At 54.2% G+C, this 18,547-nt stretch overlaps 6 protein-coding genes across 6 annotated transcripts; 2 read left to right on the top strand and 4 right to left on the bottom strand.

Moving 5' to 3' along the window:
* Positions 1 to 19: 19 nt before the first annotated feature.
* Positions 20 to 2,457, bottom strand: NCS54_00410300 (AB hydrolase-1 domain-containing protein; the record flags this gene model as incomplete). The annotated part of the gene is made up of 5 exons (XM_053149652.1): positions 20 to 1,402; positions 1,453 to 1,748; positions 1,798 to 1,893; positions 1,955 to 2,034; positions 2,141 to 2,457. 5 exons carry the CDS (start codon positions 2,455 to 2,457, stop codon positions 20 to 22), a joined length of 2,172 nt encoding a protein of 723 aa, XP_053005627.1.
* A 641-nt stretch (positions 2,458 to 3,098) lies between these two features.
* On the top strand, positions 3,099 to 3,566 carry NCS54_00410200 (Hypothetical protein; the record flags this gene model as incomplete). Its single annotated transcript, XM_053149651.1, has 2 exons — positions 3,099 to 3,123; positions 3,175 to 3,566. The coding sequence occupies 2 exons, from the start codon at positions 3,099 to 3,101 to the stop codon at positions 3,564 to 3,566; spliced, it is 417 nt and encodes a 138-aa protein (XP_053005626.1).
* Positions 3,567 to 4,812: 1,246 nt separating this feature from the next.
* NCS54_00410100 (Metallophos domain-containing protein) lies at positions 4,813 to 6,066 on the top strand (the record flags this gene model as incomplete). The annotated part of the gene is made up of 1 exon (XM_053149650.1): positions 4,813 to 6,066. The coding sequence occupies one exon, from the start codon at positions 4,813 to 4,815 to the stop codon at positions 6,064 to 6,066; it is 1,254 nt and encodes a 417-aa protein (XP_053005625.1).
* A 541-nt stretch (positions 6,067 to 6,607) lies between these two features.
* NCS54_00410000 (Transaldolase) lies at positions 6,608 to 8,139 on the bottom strand (the record flags this gene model as incomplete). Its single annotated transcript, XM_053149649.1, has 6 exons — positions 6,608 to 6,841; positions 6,917 to 7,300; positions 7,363 to 7,646; positions 7,796 to 7,807; positions 7,864 to 7,882; positions 8,101 to 8,139. The coding sequence occupies 6 exons, from the start codon at positions 8,137 to 8,139 to the stop codon at positions 6,608 to 6,610; spliced, it is 972 nt and encodes a 323-aa protein (XP_053005624.1).
* A 2,075-nt stretch (positions 8,140 to 10,214) lies between these two features.
* NCS54_00409900 (Putative endonuclease LCL3) lies at positions 10,215 to 12,872 on the bottom strand (the record flags this gene model as incomplete). Its single annotated transcript, XM_053149648.1, has 1 exon — positions 10,215 to 12,872. One exon carries the CDS (start codon positions 12,870 to 12,872, stop codon positions 10,215 to 10,217), a length of 2,658 nt encoding a protein of 885 aa, XP_053005623.1.
* A 1,903-nt stretch (positions 12,873 to 14,775) lies between these two features.
* Positions 14,776 to 18,496, bottom strand: NCS54_00409800 (C3H1-type domain-containing protein; the record flags this gene model as incomplete). Its single annotated transcript, XM_053149647.1, has 4 exons — positions 14,776 to 14,987; positions 15,075 to 15,342; positions 15,392 to 17,766; positions 17,821 to 18,496. 4 exons carry the CDS (start codon positions 18,494 to 18,496, stop codon positions 14,776 to 14,778), a joined length of 3,531 nt encoding a protein of 1,176 aa, XP_053005622.1.
* Between the last annotated feature and the right edge of the window lie 51 nt (positions 18,497 to 18,547).

Genomic DNA, 18,547 nt, shown 5'->3' with positions numbered 1-18,547 from the left:
AGTCACACCCCGTTCATAGTTACTTACTCTTCTTCTTCTTCTTGTCCGGGGTTGTGCTTCTACTGTCGTCTGCTGGCGTTCCGCTGACGCCGCTCTTGGTCACCACACCTCCAGCCGCTTTGCTCGCTCCCACGCTGATTCCTCGGCCGGAACGCATGCTGTCGAGGCTAATGTTGCTTCCATTGCTCCCTCTGCGTTTGGCATTGGCCTTGATCCTCGCTGTCGTTGGTGATTCATGGCCTTCGTCGGGGGAGCCTCGTCCTGAGAGCCGACCGCCACCAGGTACGTCCGGGGTCACTGGCCGACCGTCCACGATGGTGCCCGCAGCGAGACTGACCCTTGCCCGTGTCGTGTTCACCGGTGATGTAACCCCAGTCGAATGCTCTCGTGCACGGTGCGGAGCCAGGGGAACACCGTTGCTCTGGCTTTCAACACTAGGCGTGAGTGTTGATGATTCGCTCTCGCTTCCCCGGTATGAGTATCCAAACGCGTATCCTGAGCCAAGGAGGCTCTCTTGCCTGCTGATGTAGTATTTGTCGTACTCTTCTTTAGAATGCTCGGCATCCGTGAAGCTGTCGAGGGCATCGAACACATGTTGAAAGACTTGAATGTCAACGTCCCGGGCCCATAAGAAGTCGAGATGCTCATAGTGAGGAATTTCAGTCGCTACCGTCTGCGGCGGTAGTTCCTTGAGCATCACCTTGATGTCAACCAGGGAGTCGCTCCCTCCGTACACCAGAACAATTGGTGTCTTGATGTTTCGCGTCGGGTACTTGGCAACCTTGGAGTACTTGCTGGTCGTGATGACACTCATCGGCTGGTGAACATCGTCGTCATACATCTGGAAACACTTGTTCCGAATGATTTGAAACCAATGGACCACACTCTTGGTGCTCGTGAACGAGTAGAGATGTGGGTAAGCTGCCAGCTTCTGGCTCGCCGAGATATTCTTGGTCTGCCAGTTGAACAAGAAGGAAAGTCCCATATCGATGAGCTTGCTGAAGATGGGTGGGTACAGGAGCGTCTCCCACATGGTTGCCGAGCTGAGGATAGACCTACGACCGAACAGCAGGAACAGAACTGAGGGAGAAGCTGTGACGAGAGCATCAACGATTCCATTCGACAAGCCGGCAGGGGCCATGGCCGGCGCCAGAGCAATAAAGACGTTGACCTGCTGGTTGAGTTTGGGGTGGATAGCCAGGGTGGCAAAGGCCTGCGCCGTGCCTTGAGAGAAGCCAATGTAAGACAGACTCTCCTGCTGCGTTGTGTCGAGGATGTATGCAATGCTGTCAGGGATGTCATGGAAAGCAAACTCGTCGATGGAAAAGTCCCAGAAGCTGAGCGAAGTTGGCGAGTGGTGAATCGACTTCTTGGAGTACTTGTTTCCTCGATTATTGCCAAGCTATGAGGGTTAGTCAAGATGAAAGTCAAGATGAAAGAAATGAGACCTACCCAGACATCATAGCCCCTCTCAACTAGTTCAAAAGGCAAGCATCTATGCCCATCCGTAAGAGCAACCCAAACCTCGGAGTTCATGAGAAGACCATGGTGCATGTAAATCACCTTCTTGTGCAGGCTCGTCGGTCCAGAGTTAACCTTTTGCCCCTCCTCGCCCTTTCTCCACGCCAGGCGATGAAGGCCGAGGAGGTAACCATCTTTGGTTTGGGCAATGTGCTCTTCAGCTTCGTAGCCCCAGATCCGACACAACTCGACAAAATCAGCTGCGTCCCGCACAGCTGTTGAGATAGCTACTGAGGGTCAGCCTGAGCACGACAGCGATTTCTAGTGTTAACCAACATTTTCGCCTGTTCTCCGCCCTCTTCTTGGCAGGGGGAGAAAATTTGTTAAATAACCGCCTTGAAGCTCGATAGAAGAATGAAACGAGGAAAGGAGCTGGGAATATCAGTGTCAACAAAGTCCACACACCGCTCAGGAGGCGCGCATCGCGACTTACGCAAAGCCAGGGTCAAGACTCGGATGAAAGCCTCGAGACCGACGAGGATAAACGACCCAACGAGCGCGGCATACTCGTGCCTACAGGATCCAAAGTTAATGAGGCTGGCGCACAGATGAAGAGGCGGCAGACCGCCTCAGCGACAGAGGGAGCAGATTGGACTGCACAGGACAGGGGGCGACTCACGGACGCAGCCTCCCGATGAACGGAATAGCCATGGCGACAAGATCTCTCAGATGAGACCAGAGCCGCCGCGATAGGATCTCAACCCTCGATTCTGTGTTGCGAGAGGGACCAGGATGAGAATGAGAAGGACGCCGTTTGGCTCTGGCAGCAGTTGGAGGTGATGTCACATGCAATTGAGGAGCCCGACGTTGACGTTGACGTTGAGCACTGACGTTCTGCGCTGGCGCTGGTGCTGGCGCTGCTGCGAGAGGGTGACAACGAATCATGACCTCAGCGACTTTAGGCGAGATTGGAACCAAGTGGACAGGACGGGCCATTCCCTTTGCAGCACCGAAGAGCGAAGGCGAGATCCATGGAAAGGAGTTGAGATGAGGCCTTTAAAAGGGGTCATATAGGTAGGAGTGTCTGCTGTCCTTGGCCATTCCATTCATGCCTTCGTCTTTCATCATCAGTGAGACATTCATTCATGGCTTCTATCATGTTGAGAACCTTGAACATGGGTGTCTAGCACATGCAAATGTCAGGGTCGAGTACAGTGGATTGGGTGCTAACTTTCAGTGGATGCAACACTAAATTACCCGCCCCTTGCGTGGAACGTGGACAACCCCGATAACGACTGGGTTTGAGAAGAGAGAGCAACAAAAACGTAGAACAATCAAGAGAAAGATAACAAAGAAACACATGATTATAATAGTAGAGCTTCACTTACCTTGACCACGAATATTGAAGCCCATCATGTCTCAGTCTCGTCGTGCTGTTAAGCTTAAACAGCGGTAAGATGCAAGCAAGTGTGGCTCATGCCCGCAGCGCCACAATTGGAGCCTCAATTCGTGTTGATGAGCCAACCAATCACAGGCCGACCGCAAAACGAACCCTTTTGGTGCGAGTCTCGAAGCCGTTTTGATCCCGTCCCGTCCATCACCTGAGCTGCCATCGACCGAAAAACCACCAGCCCAAGATGCCCAGCTCGTGCAAAGAACTGCGTAAGCCGTCACCTCGACCTCCCAGCCGCTCGATCTAACAGTCAATTTCAGGCGAGGCCCTCGCGCAGTGCCTCCAGGAATCAGACTGTGTCATGGTCCAACGCAACAGCGCCGCCGACTGTCTCCGCGAGCCCCTCGTCGACACCCTCCCCCTCAAGTGCCGCCAGCTCAAGAAGGGCTTTGGCGAGTGCAAACGCGGCATGGTCGACATGCGCAAGCGGTTCCGCGGTAACATGCCCGTCGCCTACCGCACCATGGAGCAGGCCGAGGAGGGCAAAGGATATCAGCTGTACGCCGGACGTCCCGCCTTTGCGGGCGGCGTCAAGGAGACGGACGGCAACGAGCCTATTCCCAAGGATTGGCGGGAGATTGAGAACGAAAAGTACAAGGCCGAGCAGGAGCAGCAACGGCAACAACAGCAGCAGCAGCAGCAGAAGAAGTAAAAGAGGCGGAGAGATACATTGACCCTGATACTGAGCCGGCGGGGGCAATTGAGTGAGGATTCCGATGGTGATAATGGTCACGAAGGGAATTCCGGAGATGGATGACCCTTTACTGCTGGCCTGGAGAGCGGTGCTTGGTCAAAAGGCTTGGAAACAGCCTCCTCATGCAAGACCCGACCCGGCGTCTCCGGAGCATCCGCACGCAGGCACATATTAATCTGCGGCTCACCGTGACGGACGGACACAAACCGTCCATACTCCCCTCCTCCTCACATGTTGTACACTATTAGTATCTTGCATCTCGAATCTCTGGGATTGTTCATTTTCATGTCACCGTATCACACATGGCCCAATCAAGGAGGTTGGATCTGGAAACACAGCACAATTGCAAGACAAATGCCGTCCTCCAAAGCTTACGGATGCCGCCATGACGAACTTGTCTCTCACAGGGCTTCTCATATCCGGTCTAAGCAAGGTCGATCCTCGAAACGCCTCGCCCGGCACTGTAACTTAATTATGCTCCCGAGCCGTCCCCCACAACCCGCAAATCCATGGGATTGAAGAGAGCTAATCAAAGTCGACCAAACCCCACGCGCGCGCCCGACTTTGGAAATTGCCCTTGTAGGTTGTGCCCTTTGTCCTACACACCCCCGAGTCCGAGTGCGTAAGCCCCTGTGCTTGTTCCTTCCTTGGCGAGACCCTGTGACGACCTGTGAAAAACCTCATCTTGCGGTCCCAAGAGGCTTGGCTTCGCCCATATCCCGGGGTTTAGTGAGGTGGTGGTGGTTGGGGATGAATGGATGGATGGATGTCGGGTTTATCTTAGTGGCCATTTCCCCTTGTCTTGTCGCCTGCTTGCTTCCCTATCTTGTCTCTTGTCTTGCCGCTGCCGTTGCTCTTATCATCCTACCATCGCATCCATCGTCTCTTCCCGTCTCACCATTCCCGCCCGGCCTGAGACTTGGATCGATCGGTGGGTGTAAACTCTCCTATCCTCCTATTCCGGCCTCCTATTCTTCCTTCAATTCCATTCCTCTTGCTCATCTTTTCCCTCAACTCATTGTCTGATCCATGAATCCCTCGTCCATCCGCCAGATCCGGTAATGCGTCCTCCTCCGCAGTTCGCGTCACCATCATCTTCGTCGTCGTTGTCGTCATAGCTTCATCAACCGCGAATCGCCCCTAAGCTCGCCGCCCTCCCTTGTGACCAACCCTCCCGCCGTCATTCGCCCCTCCCCCTGCAGCCATGGCTATAATGATCACGGCACGGCAGCGGAGGTTGCTCGTCCTACTCTCCACCGCATTCTTCGTCTTCAGCGTCTTTTACTGCTGCTCGCGCCTCGTCGCACTCACCATGCCCCACGACGACCAGACCGACTATGACCAGCCCAAGGTCGAGATATCGAGAGCTGATAACCCTATGTCTTACGGCATGTACAACCGACCCGCCTACGACGGCATCGACCTTGTTAGGAACCTCCCGAGCGAATACATTCCAACAAAGGCCAACGGCCGCCGATTGGTTGTTATCGGTGATATACATGGCATGCTCGACCCCTTCGAGAAGCTGCTCAAGAAGATCACATTTGATCCCAAGCGCGATCACATCGTCGCTGTGGGCGACATGGTCAACAAGGGCCCCAAGACCCCCGAGTTGATCAACCGACTCATGGAGCTCAAGGCCAGCGCCGTCCGCGGAAACCACGAAGATCGTGTGATCCTTGCCTGGTCAGCCCTCAACGCTCAGCAGGGTGTCCAGGCATATCTTGACTCGGAAGCGGAAACAAAGAGACGCGGCGAGGAGGAAGATCTCAAGACGGCACGAAGCCTGAACGAAGCGCAAATGAATTGGCTCAAGAACCTCCCCGTCATCCTGTCCGCGGAGCCCATGTCCCTCTTCATCGTTCACGCCGGCCTGGTCCCCGGTGTCCCCGTCCATCAGCAGGATCCCTGGGCCGTCATGAACATGCGCACTCTGCGCTTCCCCCGCGCCGAGTTCCGCATTAAAGAGATTGAAAAGAAGCGCAAGCAGGAAGAGAGGAAGAAGAAACAGGAGCTCGAGAAGCAGCAGGAAGAGGAACTGAAGAAGCTCGCGGAAAAATTGCCCAAGCGAGACGAACCCTCCTCTGACGAAGAGGGCCAAGAGGCTTCCGTCCTCGTCCCCCGTGCGCAGCCCGATGCCGCAGCATCGGCCGGCGATCCCGCACTCGAGCTTCTTAGCACCGACCGCGATGTATGGATCCCTGTCAATGACCGTGGGGGCGAGCAGTGGTCCAACCTGTGGAACAGCGAGCAGAAGAAGCTCCCTGCCATTGAGCGTCGTACTATCATATACGGCCATGACGCCAAGATGGGTTATAAAGAAGACACATACACCTTCGGCCTCGACTCGGGTTGCGCCAAGGGCAACGCTCTTACTGCCCTCGTTATCCAGGGCACTGAGGATGGCGGCTGGAAGCCTCTGACCTTTCAAGTTGAGTGCAAGAAGGGCTGGTTCTAGTTGGGCACCTATGATTTCATACTATTTATCGATGTCATCATGACCACTCTTGGGCAGCATCAAGATGGGACATGGGTGTTGGGTTTGGCAGGCCAAGCGTGTCTTTCGATGGGTGGGTGGCGTTCACAGGTCTTGTCGGTCGATCAAGAACGGCGGTGTTTATACCAAAGCATCTAAACATGGAGTTTGTTGCACTGTAGTTACATCCCAACTTGGGTCCTAATTGTTTCACCGAGGGGTTCATTGCTCATGGGCCTGACATGTCGTCTTGATTTCCTATGCAAATCCTATCTGTGCCTGTCGACCTTCTCTTAATGACCCTCCCAAGCCGCGGCCTGTCTCCGAATCCATGTGAATGGATGGGTTGAGTGTGATATGTTCGTGGTATCATCAACGATAGCTTACAGGTGAATATCGCGAACCAATTCAAGCCAATTGCGCGCAGCCAGCCTCAATTCCACGATACCTCCCAAAGCAACCTTGCCCTATTAACTTTTTTCTTCCTTCAATTTCTTTGTACTCATTATGCGTGGTAGCTAGCTTAAGCGAGCTTCTCCTTGAGGATACCCTTGAGGGTGACGGCGTCAGCAGCGAACTTGCTGATACCCTCACGGAGCTTCTCGACGGCCATCTGGTCCTCGTTGAAGTCGAAGCGGAAGAGGGCCTCATCGTTGATGTAGGTCTTCTTCTCGAGGTCCAGAGCAGCAGCCTCCTCAGCGTTGAGCTTCTTGGGGACGGCCTCCTCGGAGTTGAGGAGCTCCTCGAGCAGGTTGGGCTGTAAGCCATCAAGTTAGTAACACATACATTTCGTACTCGAGGTTTGGATCTGTGTGCTAAATGTGATACTTACGGAGATGGTCAGGTAGTCACAGCCAGCAAGCTCGGTGATCTCGCCAGTGTTTCGGAAAGAGGCACCCATGACAATGGTCTTGTAGCCGAACTTCTTGTAGTAGTTGAAGATGGCCTTGACGGAGGCGACACCGGGGTCCTCCTCCTTAGCGTAATCCTTCTTGGTGTGAGCCTTGAACCAGTCAAGGATGCGACCGACGAAGGGAGAGATGAGGTAGGCGTTGGCCTCGGCAGCACCAATGGCCTGGACAAGCGAGAACATGAGGGTAAGGTTGCAGTTGATGCCGTGGTCGCGCTGAAGAATCTCGGCGGCCTTGATACCCTCCCAGGTAGCGGCAATCTTGATCAGGACACGGTCCTTGGAGATGCCCTGCTCACCGTAGAGCTATTGAAAAGTGTGAGCACGACCAAAAGACCTGATTTACTTCAAGATCAGGCAGAGCTTACCTCAATAAGGTGAAGGGCCTTGTTGACGGAGGCCTGGGTATCGAAAGAGTAACGGGCATCGACCTCAGTGGAGACCTTGCCGGGAATGATCTTGAGAATCTCCTTGCCGAACTCAACAAGGAGGCGGTCGAGGGCATCATCAACCTGCTGGTCGACGGAGCCACCCTTCTGCTTAGCGTAGTCGATGGCGACATCGATCAGCTTGGCGTACTCGGCCTTCTTGGAGGCAGCGAGGATGAGGGAGGGGTTGGTGGTAGCATCCTGAGGCTTGTACTTGCCAATGGCTATCGAGAACGGTTAGTTTCTTGTTCGATCTATCATATCATATCATGACCATAGTGGGGGTTGTTGAGGAGGTGAGAAGATGGCGACTCGACGTGATGATGGGAATTGCGAGCTCGCGAAAACGAGGTTTCTGGGAGGAGGCACTAACAGGCAAAGTCACCTATGGAAGATGAGTTAGCATTGAGACATAACTAGCTGGGGAGATGCGGTAATTACCAGAGTCGGACACAACGGTCTGTTGAGGTGGAAAACAAGCAAGCGGTCAGCAGAGTCCAACAAGGTGATTGTGTGAGTAACGAGGTAGCAGTATGAGATCCAGTAGCTGGAGCTTCAGAATGATGACAGCTTCCATCAACTTTCTCAAGCTGCTCCAAAACTCGAGCTATCCGGATCTCGACACAATTCTCGTCGCGATACTAGACGACCTGGAGGGGCAGTGGTGGGGTGACGTACAGTGCCGGTGGCCTTGAGCTGATCGAGAGAGGTAGACATGATTGCTGTTGTTGTTTTGTGATTGATTCAAAATTGATCACACAAAGGACGAGAAGAGGATGAAGAGGAGAAAGAAGGAAGAAGAGAGAAGAAGAGGGAGTCAAGGGGAAGAAAAAGATTGGGGATTCCCACCAAAAGTTGGGAAGGTACCTGACGTACATGCGACGACTCGCGCCTTCTTTGCTGTCTTTCCCTCGCCTCCGTCGCCCCTCCCCCTCGTTCGCTGCGCTGCACCATGCGCCCATGGCCCATGGAAGGTACGGCATCCCGGTCGGAGCGGGGCTCCCGATTAAGTCATACCTTCACCTCACCTCATCCCGTACCCGCATCCGCCGCGGCCGCCCTCATGGCTGGTCGTGGAAAGAAAAGGCCGAAACAGCGAGGGAGCTCTTGAAACGCGTCTGAAGCAATAATTGTAGGCCAATTCTTCGATATAAATGTGCAACCTCGTAAAGCAGACTCTGAGGTTTTCTTTGGTATACTTTAAAGTCCTCTTTGCCCCCATCTTGGCCGGCCAGCAGCTGGTTTCAAGTACGGTGATACTTCCGATGTTAGCGGGCTGTTCCAGTGTTATTTTTTCCACCCTGGACGTCAATGCTACAGCCGCACCAGCAGCAAGCAAGCAAAGCTGGTGTATAGACGCTGACCGGCGAGTGCATTGACCGACGATTCTGCAATCTTTTCAGCCCGCCGCATCAATTGGATTCTTTCTCTGACCGCCCGCTCGACTAATTCTCTCATAGGCCATTCACCTTTTCACGATGTGTCGCAGCTTTGGACAAAGAGAGAGAAATGACACGCTGGCTGGTCTTGGTAACTGCTACCGCCGCTCACCCCCACCGCCAGAATCAGAAAAACAACCCACCAGAGGTCAAAGCCAAGCGGACAGACCCTCGAGCCTCGATGCGAGGCCACGCGAACAGAAACCCCCACCCCGCTGCCAGCTTCTGTGTTGGGCCGAGCCCAGTCGCTTCGATAGGTCCATCATTCCTCACGTCGCCATGTCCACCGAGAGAGCCCCCGACAACGGACCCCACTGGCACCTCAACATGATGCCCCGCGGAGCCCCTCCATCATGCCGTTAGCTCGTGGAATTGGAAATCCGTGAATACTGAGAGAGCAAATGTGTGATATTAGGCTGTGGAGGTGCTCACCTTGAGCGTCAGGCTGCCACATTTAGCCGCTCCCCCATTCCTGAGATCTTGCCTGGGCTTCCTGGGGGTTTCGGCGCGGCGCGGCGCATTTGATCAACCCCCGGCAACAAGAACTGGCCCAACATGGTAGATATTTCAGAGAGCTGCATCCCTTCATTCTGGCAGTCTGGCCACCCATACGGCAGCTCCGATCAGGCATCATTCCTGATTCCAGAGACACCCATCAAATCTCTCCCCGCGGCACGTGGCACCGAACCCCGGCACTTGGTGGCCGATATGGCCGGCGTATGCTCGGCGGGGAGAACTCCGACGTTTCCGGAGCTGCCGCATAGATGCCCCCGGAGGTCCAAAAACCGGACCACGCGTACCTAGGAAGAACACCACCGTCACCAGAGACATGCCACCAAACGGGCCGCCATCGTCGCCATCCATCTCGGAATTCTGACCACCTCTAGCTCGCAGGAATCATGGATGCCTCCCATCATCGTCGTCGGCCGCCTGGACCTGTGTCTCCGGGCCCATATTTCCGACCGTATGCTCTTCCACGTCTGCGCGAATAGCTAATCTAGCTTTTGTTTGGCAGGGAATCAATTGCGAGTGTTGATGATTAATGGTGACTGGCACACTCAACATGTTTGGTCAGCCATTATCCAAGCCATCCTCTGCTTGGCGCGCAACCCGTCTCTGGATGAGAACTATCTGTGCCAGTAATCTTCAAGGAAACTGATACATCAGTCATCCGATGTGTTTTGGTGCGACTTTTTTCTTTGTTTTTACAGTATGCCTTATCTAAACCGCACCCGCAATTCCAAGGCCACGCCGAGACACCATTACATGCATTTTTGTTTCGCCTATTTTCAAAATCTCGCCCTTCATAACCAAGTTCGTTGACGCGTCAATCTCGACCAGTCCGCGCTCGCCTTAATCCTCAGTGATATCACCATACTCCCACATGCCCTGTCGCTCCTGCTTGGCCTGGCTCTCGACCTCCTTAAGGTGCTTCAGAGTAGGCTCAAATGCCTTGCTGCGCTCCCAGGCCTTGAGCTTCTTGGGAACCATGCCGTAACCGCCGGCAACAACCTCCTTGTTGATCGAGTCGTTGGGACCAGGAAGCTCACCCGAGGAGCCGGTATCGTAGAGCGTCACGTAGCTCACGTTCTCCTTGTTGTCCACGAAATCGAAGCTGGCAACCAGGCGCTTGTTCTCAGTCAGCTCATAGATGAAGCCGATGGCATCCTCAAAGTAGTCGGCGCCAGTGGGGAGCTGCACAAATGACAGGGAAGCATCAACGGCCTGAGCCTTGAGCTTCTGCGGGCCGAACTTGGACTGATCCAGGGTGCGCAGGTGATTCCAGGGGATCTTCTCGCTGTTGCCGTAGTCGATGTAGACGACCTCAGACTTCTTGGCGGTGCGGTCGTTTGCCCTCACACGAGCTCGGTACCACTGACCGTCGGCGGAGAACTTGGCAGACACATACTCGCCAGTCTTGGGTGCATCCTTGAGGGGGTTGTTGTTCTTAGAGTCGAGGTGGAACTTTCGGAATTCACTTGTAAGACTCTCCAGGGCGGCCGTACCCTTGCCAATCTCCTGGATCTTGATCTTACCATTAGCGTCAATGTTGGTAATAACAACATCGCGGTAATCGGTAGGCTTCTTGTCAATCGACACTTCAGCCTCGGGGGCAGCATCGGCAGCCTCTTCCTCTTCATACTCCTCGTCTTGGGAAGGGTCCCAGTCGTGCCACAGACCAAGTCGGGCCTCCTTCGCCTTCTTCTCGGCAGTAAACAGCTCAGCAGCATTGCCTGACTTTTCAGCAGAGTAGGCATGGACAGAGGCCAGACCTTCTTCCACCAACACCTTGGCAAAGTTCTCTCGGTTGATGTACAATTCGCCGATGAAACCACCGACCTTGTCCATGTCGTGAATGTCGACCTCACAGTCGCGCTGGTTGCAGCGGCGGTTGGCAAGCTCAAGTGATTCCTTTCCGAAGGGCTCGCCACCCTCACCGTCGGCTCGGGGAGCTCGAGGGGCGCGGATGCCGCCCAGGACCATGGTGAGCTTGACGTTCTCGCGAGGGATCAGGATGGTGAACCGGGAGCCTGCCTTGCAGAAATCGACAATGGCGGGGACCTTCTTCTGTCGCTGCAGAGTTGCCAGCATAATCTTGGCCTTCTGTGCGTTTTCAGAGAGATCAAAGTACTGCTTAGCCTTCTGGGGCTTGCCAGACCACATGCCCTTCTTCTCCTCCTTGGCCTTCTCCTGAGCAGCAAGCAGCTCGTCATAGTTGGGGGCTCTGTCGGTATCATCCTTTCGGTGTCGGATTACGGATGCCCATCCATTCTCGACCAAGAGGAGGTTGATGTTGGTGTTCTTCTCAGTAACAGTGGCGACCTCTCGAGCATCGAAGCCCTCAGATGCAGGCTTGGTACCATCGATGCTAATTCGCACGTGCTTTCCTATAAGCTTCTGGCGAAGGAACTCCTTGGCCTCTTCTCGGAAGGGGCTTTCGGAGGGTTCTGTAGTTCGAGGTCCTCGGACGCTGCTGATGTTGATTCTCTTCTCTGTGGTGCCAGCCTTGTTTCTGACAATAATGGTGTCTGCACCAATAATCTTGGACACAATCATGTCCTGGTTGCCACCCTCAGCCTTGGCAACGTGGTGCTTGTGGAGTCGGATCTTCTTGGACTGGGCCTGCTTCTCTGCGGCGCGGAGAGCAGCCATCTTCTCGCCGAGCATTGTGGAATGGAAATCATTGCAACGAGCGAGGCCCTCCTGGAGCAGGAACTCGGCAATGTTGCCTCGGGGGTGCAGGACGGTGGCCACAAGCTGGCCTTGAGGGCTAGCGCCGACAATCTCAACCTTGACCTTACGTTGGAGGAGTCTTGTCTCGACGAAAGCCCTGGCCTCATTTCCGTATTCCTCGGCAGGCTGGGTGGTGCCAGTCGAGGGCAGTGTTCGCTCAGTCGAGGGGGTTCGGACACCAGCAAGCAGAGTCATGGGCTGAACATGCTTCTTCTCCGAGAGGAGGAGTCGTACCAGAAGTCGGTCACCGCTGAGAACTCGCTCGACGATACCGTCCACAGTCTTGCCCTTCCATTCCTTCATGAAATCGGGGCCGCCCAGGTCGTTTTGCACCTCGATGATGCCGCCCACACCCACATGGAGACCCTTGTCCTCAGCCTTGGCCTTGTTCTCGAGCTGGCGGAGGGTTTCGAGTCGGTCGAGAACGTCGTCCGACTCTTCCTTCCGACCAGCATCCTCGCGAACCTTCAGCCAGCCAGCCTTGACCAGCTCATCGGGCAGGTGGGTGCCATCCTGGAGCTCAGCAGTACCAAAGTCGCGGCCCGAAGTAGGAATGGTGTAGAGGACGGAACACTTGACAGGCTTGCCGACGACGAGGTTGCGAAGGTACTCTCGAGACTGGAAGGCGAAGGGCTCATCGCCTTCACGCCTCAGATGGGGAGCAGTAACGTAGGCGAGGGAGAAGGTTCGCTCAGCATTGGGGTTGTTGGGGCTAGTCAGGATCAGAGTGTCGCCACTGAGAACGCTCTTGACGTTGCCAACAAAGGATTTGGACATGATGGGTGTAACACGAGACGGAGCGGGAAGACCTAATAACAAAGGGCTTGTGTTAGTCGAATCATGCGAACCATCGGCCAACAGCTGCGGGACGGGAGACGGGAGCTCGAGGGCAACAAGCGCAGCACCAAGGGTTTATAGTGCCACCAAGAAAGTGCCCATTAGCTGCGAATTGGGCGCAATGCTTGGACGCACTCGTTGATGGAAGGATAAGCTCGCCGCCAGTTGAGCTCCAAGCTCCTGATCTTCCACCAAAGCTGCCACTTGACACCGCCACATTGGACGAACACATTGGAGGGGGAGGAGGGGCACGCGAAGAGTGTCAATTAGAAATCAACAAGATTCTACTTACCTAGAGTAGAGGGGGGATGACTTTCAAAGGATGAAGCCTTGCTGAGAAACTTGAGAGCTGCTCAAACAAGGACGATTCGAGGATAAGAAGGAGCAAGGAGGAGCTTCATCCAAGCATCCCGTGTGGAGTTGAAGTTAGCTGCCCATGAATGGGTCGTGTGCCTTGTGGAAAGGTGGCCCCAAGGCCGAGTTCGCCGCTGAAAGGCCACCTTGGCATGGAAGTGTGGGGTCAGAGTTCAGGGGGTTTGCGGCGGGTGGATGCCCTGGGGCGAATTCGAGTGCGGGGCACAAATCGCCTGAGCAGTTCCCTGAGCTCCCCTCAATGCGCCTGGAGCACCTTGAGCCTCATTCAGAGGAAGAGACAACCAACCCGGATGAGCTGATCTTCAGCTCGAGGTCTCGAGGTGGCGTGGCTAATTGCCAATCAGCGTTAGACTTAGGGCATGAAACCTATTGGCCAAGTTGCTAACGGCAAGCCGATTGCTGATGAGCCTCCCGTCAACATAAGGCAATTGCTCCTCTTATGATGCGATTATCTGGGGTAGAGTCGGGTAGAGTTCTGGCATAGCTAGACATTCTCCTAGACTTAATTGGCCTTTTTGACGAGACTCAGTAGGCAGAGTCCGTATTAATTAGAGGTTTCTTTGCACAAATATTTGTCACAAAGCACAAGTTAAAAGAGTACAGAGGTAGGTGGTTTGTCGCCATGAGCATGCCAAATATCTACTCCCTTCAACAACCAATGCCCATTATTGAATGGATATCAAACACCTACTCCATGTTATAATTGTACTCCTACATTAGCAGTGGATCAGTGTATGATTGCTAGACTATTCTAAAGCTAGACATTGCAATTAAATAGATTCTCATCAAATAAAAGGGAGAACAAACAATCAAGCTAATCAGGAGGGATGACACAAGTTATGGAACCAAGCTTGAAAAAAAAAAAGCAAACGGTAACCGATGATGCTGCTCAACTGTGCAGCGCATTGTTCTACCCTAACGTCACCTTGGATATGATTTCAACATCCACTCAATCGACCTCATCTCGTGTTGCTCACAACTTGTATGCACAAGGATATGGTCTGAACACATCTTTAACACGAAATAGATGGCTTTTACTCATGAATATCACTACCTAGCACCCCCTACAGCCAGATAACACGAGAACTTCAAGGTTCTCCAGCGTGTCCCCCCAATTTATCTCGAGACGCTCGAGCTCATTTTTGCCATCTTGTTCCTCGTGCTCTTCCAGTTCGCCACCACTTCTCAACGCCGCCAGTCTACTGCAATAGATAAAAATAGATATCGTCGAGAAAGGAACAAGGCAAGAGGGTATCGTATACGCGCCAAGGCCGGCAGCGGTAAAGGAGAAAATGAGAGGCGGAAGTTGGCGCAACCATAGAAGCGTGGCAATTGAGGGATGGCCCATCACCGCCAGGTCACCAGGAGTGCAATGGTGGCTGGCGGAACGGCATCACAAAGGCCAGAGGCGGGATTACGGGTTGGAAAGGGGTTGTCTGCATGGGAATGGATACTCTCACGAGCGCCCTCATAAGGTGACACCACCTAGAGGAAGGACCTTCGACTTGTCGCCATGGAATTTGGCGCGGTATTCGATGATGCCTTGACTGATTGTCTGGAAGTCCTTCACCTTTCGGTTGCGGAAGTCCGTGAGCAGTTCGCGAAGTCCTGCAACGTAATCCTGCTTCTGCTCCCCCTCGTAGTTACCATAGGCACCGAGCTGAAGGAGGATCTGGTCATCTGTTGCCGTTTGGCACGTTAGCGTTCCCTCCGCTGGCATTCGCCTCGGCTTGTGGTTTCTCCATGGTAAGCCAAAGTGACACGTACCCGGGGCTTGCATCTCTTCAAAGTGCTGGAATGGACACTCGTTGCCTCTTGGGCAGCTCCCTTCGGTGAGTTGATCAGGGCATACTTCCTTTTTCACGTCGATTTTGTTGCTGTATGTCAAGGATCGCAGGCCCCCAGACACTGAGTCTTCGAACTGGGGGTGAAAGCGATACGCCCTGAAGTAATGAAGAGGTGTCTCGTACGGGATGAACGATGACCGAGGGCCATTAGTTTCCGGCATTCCCTGCGTCGTCATGGTTTCGTTGACCTGCTTTGGCGTTAGCTCTGCGGTGAATGGCAGACATCAAGTGGTCTACTTCTCCAATGTCATCAAATCCCAACTCTCCATTGCCTGTTGAAATTGCGTGAGGAATGGGCGATGTGACCGAAGCGCCCTGCGTGTCAGCGTCAGTCGTTTCTAGGAGCGTGTCATCGGCCACATTGCTTTGGCTGGCCGGGGACTGTGGATGGCTAGGGGCTTGCTGAGATGGCAATTCGATGCCTGCCTCTGTTGGTTCATACTCATCCGAGGACTCATCAACTTCGTTCTCATCGTTGCTGTCACCCGCCACCTCTTCCATAGCAACATCCTCTTCCAGCTCTGCATCATCGCCATGGGCAACTCCAAGGGGTGTGCCCTCTAGAGGAGTTTGCGCGTGATTTGCGGAGCTTGGAGTGTTAGGCGTAGATGAATGGTGATTTTCATCAGCAATGCTCTCGACGGCTGCGTGTTCGTTTGTCGCGGATTCGACCTGGACTGCTTCAAGTGCCTCTGCGGCCTCAGCCATATCACTGCTTGAGGATTCATCCATGGATGCATCTTGGTCGGCCTCGTCACTTGAATGGATCGCGTCGTTCTGTCCCGGAGATTCCACAACAGCATCATCCGCAGCAGGCAGGTCCGGCACTGGTTCAGCTGAGCGAGAGATTAGTCTCCGGGATGAAGCGAGTTCAGGCGCAAGTTCTAGTCGGCTTCGTCTTCTCGTGTGGTGTTCCGAATCCGGGGGCTCACCTTGGATGGCGTCTGGTTCGGGCTCGCTTGGCCGCGAAGCTGGTTCAGATTCAGACTGCAGTGCATCTTGCTTCAGTCGCTCCTCTTCAGCCAAGCTATCTTGAATCTCCTTTGTGATCCTAACGACTTCAGATTGCAAGTGCTCCAGCCGAACAGTCTGTTCCCTCCTACGGGCTTCCAAGATGGGCAGGCGTTCACTGGCAACTCGAGCGCGAAGTGCAGGTCTCGCTTGTTGATCTCGGGTCCTGGTTTTGGGTAGGGTCTCGAGCGCATTCAAAGACGGGCGGCGACGAAGTGGTGTGGACGCACGACCTTCGCCAACAGCAGCACCCGACCCCAGCTCAGTTGACACTGCGGGTGTCGACACCGCAGGCGTTGGCTCGGAGGCGGCATCGACACTACCCTCCTTTGATTGAGCTTGGGATTGAGGAAGAGAAGGTGAACCGTTGTTGGACTGCTTTGCCTTCTTACGGGCTTCCGCTTCAGCAATTTTCCGTCTCATATCCTCGATCTTCTTGTTCATGTTCTCCAAATTGACCTTGCTGTTAACATTGGATGTCGGAGTTCCCGCTGCCTTGGGGCTAGAAACTGCGCGGTGAGATGCACTGTCGGGCAATGCTGGATGGTCACGGAAGGAAATAGTTCTTGAGCCAGGCGTCGTGGGCCGTTGGATCGAGGAGGGTCGAAGCTCAGGAGAGTCGATCTCCATCTCAGCATCGTCTTCGTCATCGCTGACATCAATCAGGAACGGCCGCGAGTCACGCGCTTGACCAAAGGGGCGTTTCTGCGCGGCAGCCGTAGATTGCTCGTTGAGGTCCGCTGCGACAGGTCGTTTGCGCTGATTAGGGGCAGGTGATGGCGCGCTGGACGACAAGAACAGCCCTGGAATGGAGGGCGCCGAGGCTGTATCAGTCCTGTCCGGTGCGGCCACTTGCTGATCGTCGAGGTTCATTGCATCAGGGGATACAGCTCTTGGTGTCTCGCTCGATTCAGGCGCCACAACGGATGGTGGAACAGGGATAGAAGGGGCCGGGGCCTGCGTTGCTTTTGCATTCGCCTCCCGCGCTTTCATGAGTGCTTCCATTTTTTGCTGTATCAGCTTGGACTTTTCTGATTGAGATTTAGTCTTCTCGGGCTTGCTGATAGTAGTTGCGGCAGAGACGTCCACAGAAGTCTTTGGAGTTTTGTTGTCGTCCACAGTTGTTGCAGTTGACTTGGAACCCTTCGCAGCCAGCAGCCGTGCTATTCGGTCTTTTCGCTCTTCCGACTTGTCCTTGGCTCGATCTGTGCTTTCCGACTTCTCATCGTTGTTGCTTGTTGTCATCAAGTGGCTGCTTTCATTATACGCATTGCCCGATGTGTCTGTAGCTTCGGGTGCTGCAAGTACCCTTGTTTCTTCCAAAACTGGAGCATGGGCAGTGATGTCGAGACCCAGTTCCATGAACAGTTGATCGAGAACCATTTTGTCCACCCCCTCCTCAACGTAGTTCTGGTATCGCACATTGAGCGGCCAGAGGCGGACGATTGCGTCTTGGGCCCGCTTCTTGAACTCGAACAGCACTTTGTCCGACTGGCTTGTTTGAGTATGTCCCATTTCGCTGTCACGAACATGAACATGTTGGGGGCGGTTTGGGCTCGTAAGTTCGATAACTTGAGGGGGTCCATCACTGCGTGGTGTTTCTATGCAAAGTCAGTAAAGAACGCCGTTTAATAAATATCAGTAGGGGTACGCACGAGCGCATGACGCGCCGTTTTCGAGGCCGTTCGACTGTATCTCGCGCGGTGAGAGATAGGGCGAGTACGAGCCAGAGCGGTCTCGAGCAGGCTGGTCTCCGTTCCAGGCGTTTTCCTTGGAAGATGCGTTGGTTGGCAGGGCCGCGGTTGCAGGAATCTGGGACCTGGCATCGTGGCAGCCAACCTGGGCTTTATGCCCTAGGCTTTGCGGATCGCTCGCACCATTTTTGGTCATGTCAACCTCACCAGGCTCATAGATGTCCTCTAACTCTCCTTCACTGACCTCTCCCTCTTCCATAGCATCATCGTCGGTGCCTGAGCCGTGTTGCTTATTGTGCGCCACCTGAAGGTCCTTTGTCGTGAGTCCAACAGGTACGGTGGTTTGTTTCATCGGGGATGGATCGTTTGTTCCGGTTTGCGCTTCGACGGGGCCGTGAGGCCAGGCAGATTGCCATGGCGCGGTGTCGTGAGAGAAGCTCATACCTAGTCCAGGTATGGCGGTGTGATTGTACTTGTAGGCTTCCACAGTGCCATGACTATAAGCTGCATGCTGGTCTCCCAAGGTTGCACTCGTGAGGAACGGCGGCGCAGTATACGCTTGACCTGGAGGGTATTCATAGGGTTGTGATGTTTGGTAGCCATGGGGAAGCCCATAGCCGGAACCGTAGAAGCTCATCTTGGCTACGACGGGAAGAGCTTTTAGCTCTTGGTGATTCCAATATTGGTT

This window comes from Fusarium falciforme, chromosome 3, assembly GCF_026873545.1.
Source record: "Fusarium falciforme chromosome 3, complete sequence".
NCBI classification, from domain to species: domain Eukaryota; kingdom Fungi; phylum Ascomycota; class Sordariomycetes; order Hypocreales; family Nectriaceae; genus Fusarium; species Fusarium falciforme.
The sequence above is the reverse complement of the archived record's forward strand: the minus strand, read 5'-3'. Positions and strand labels throughout refer to the sequence as shown.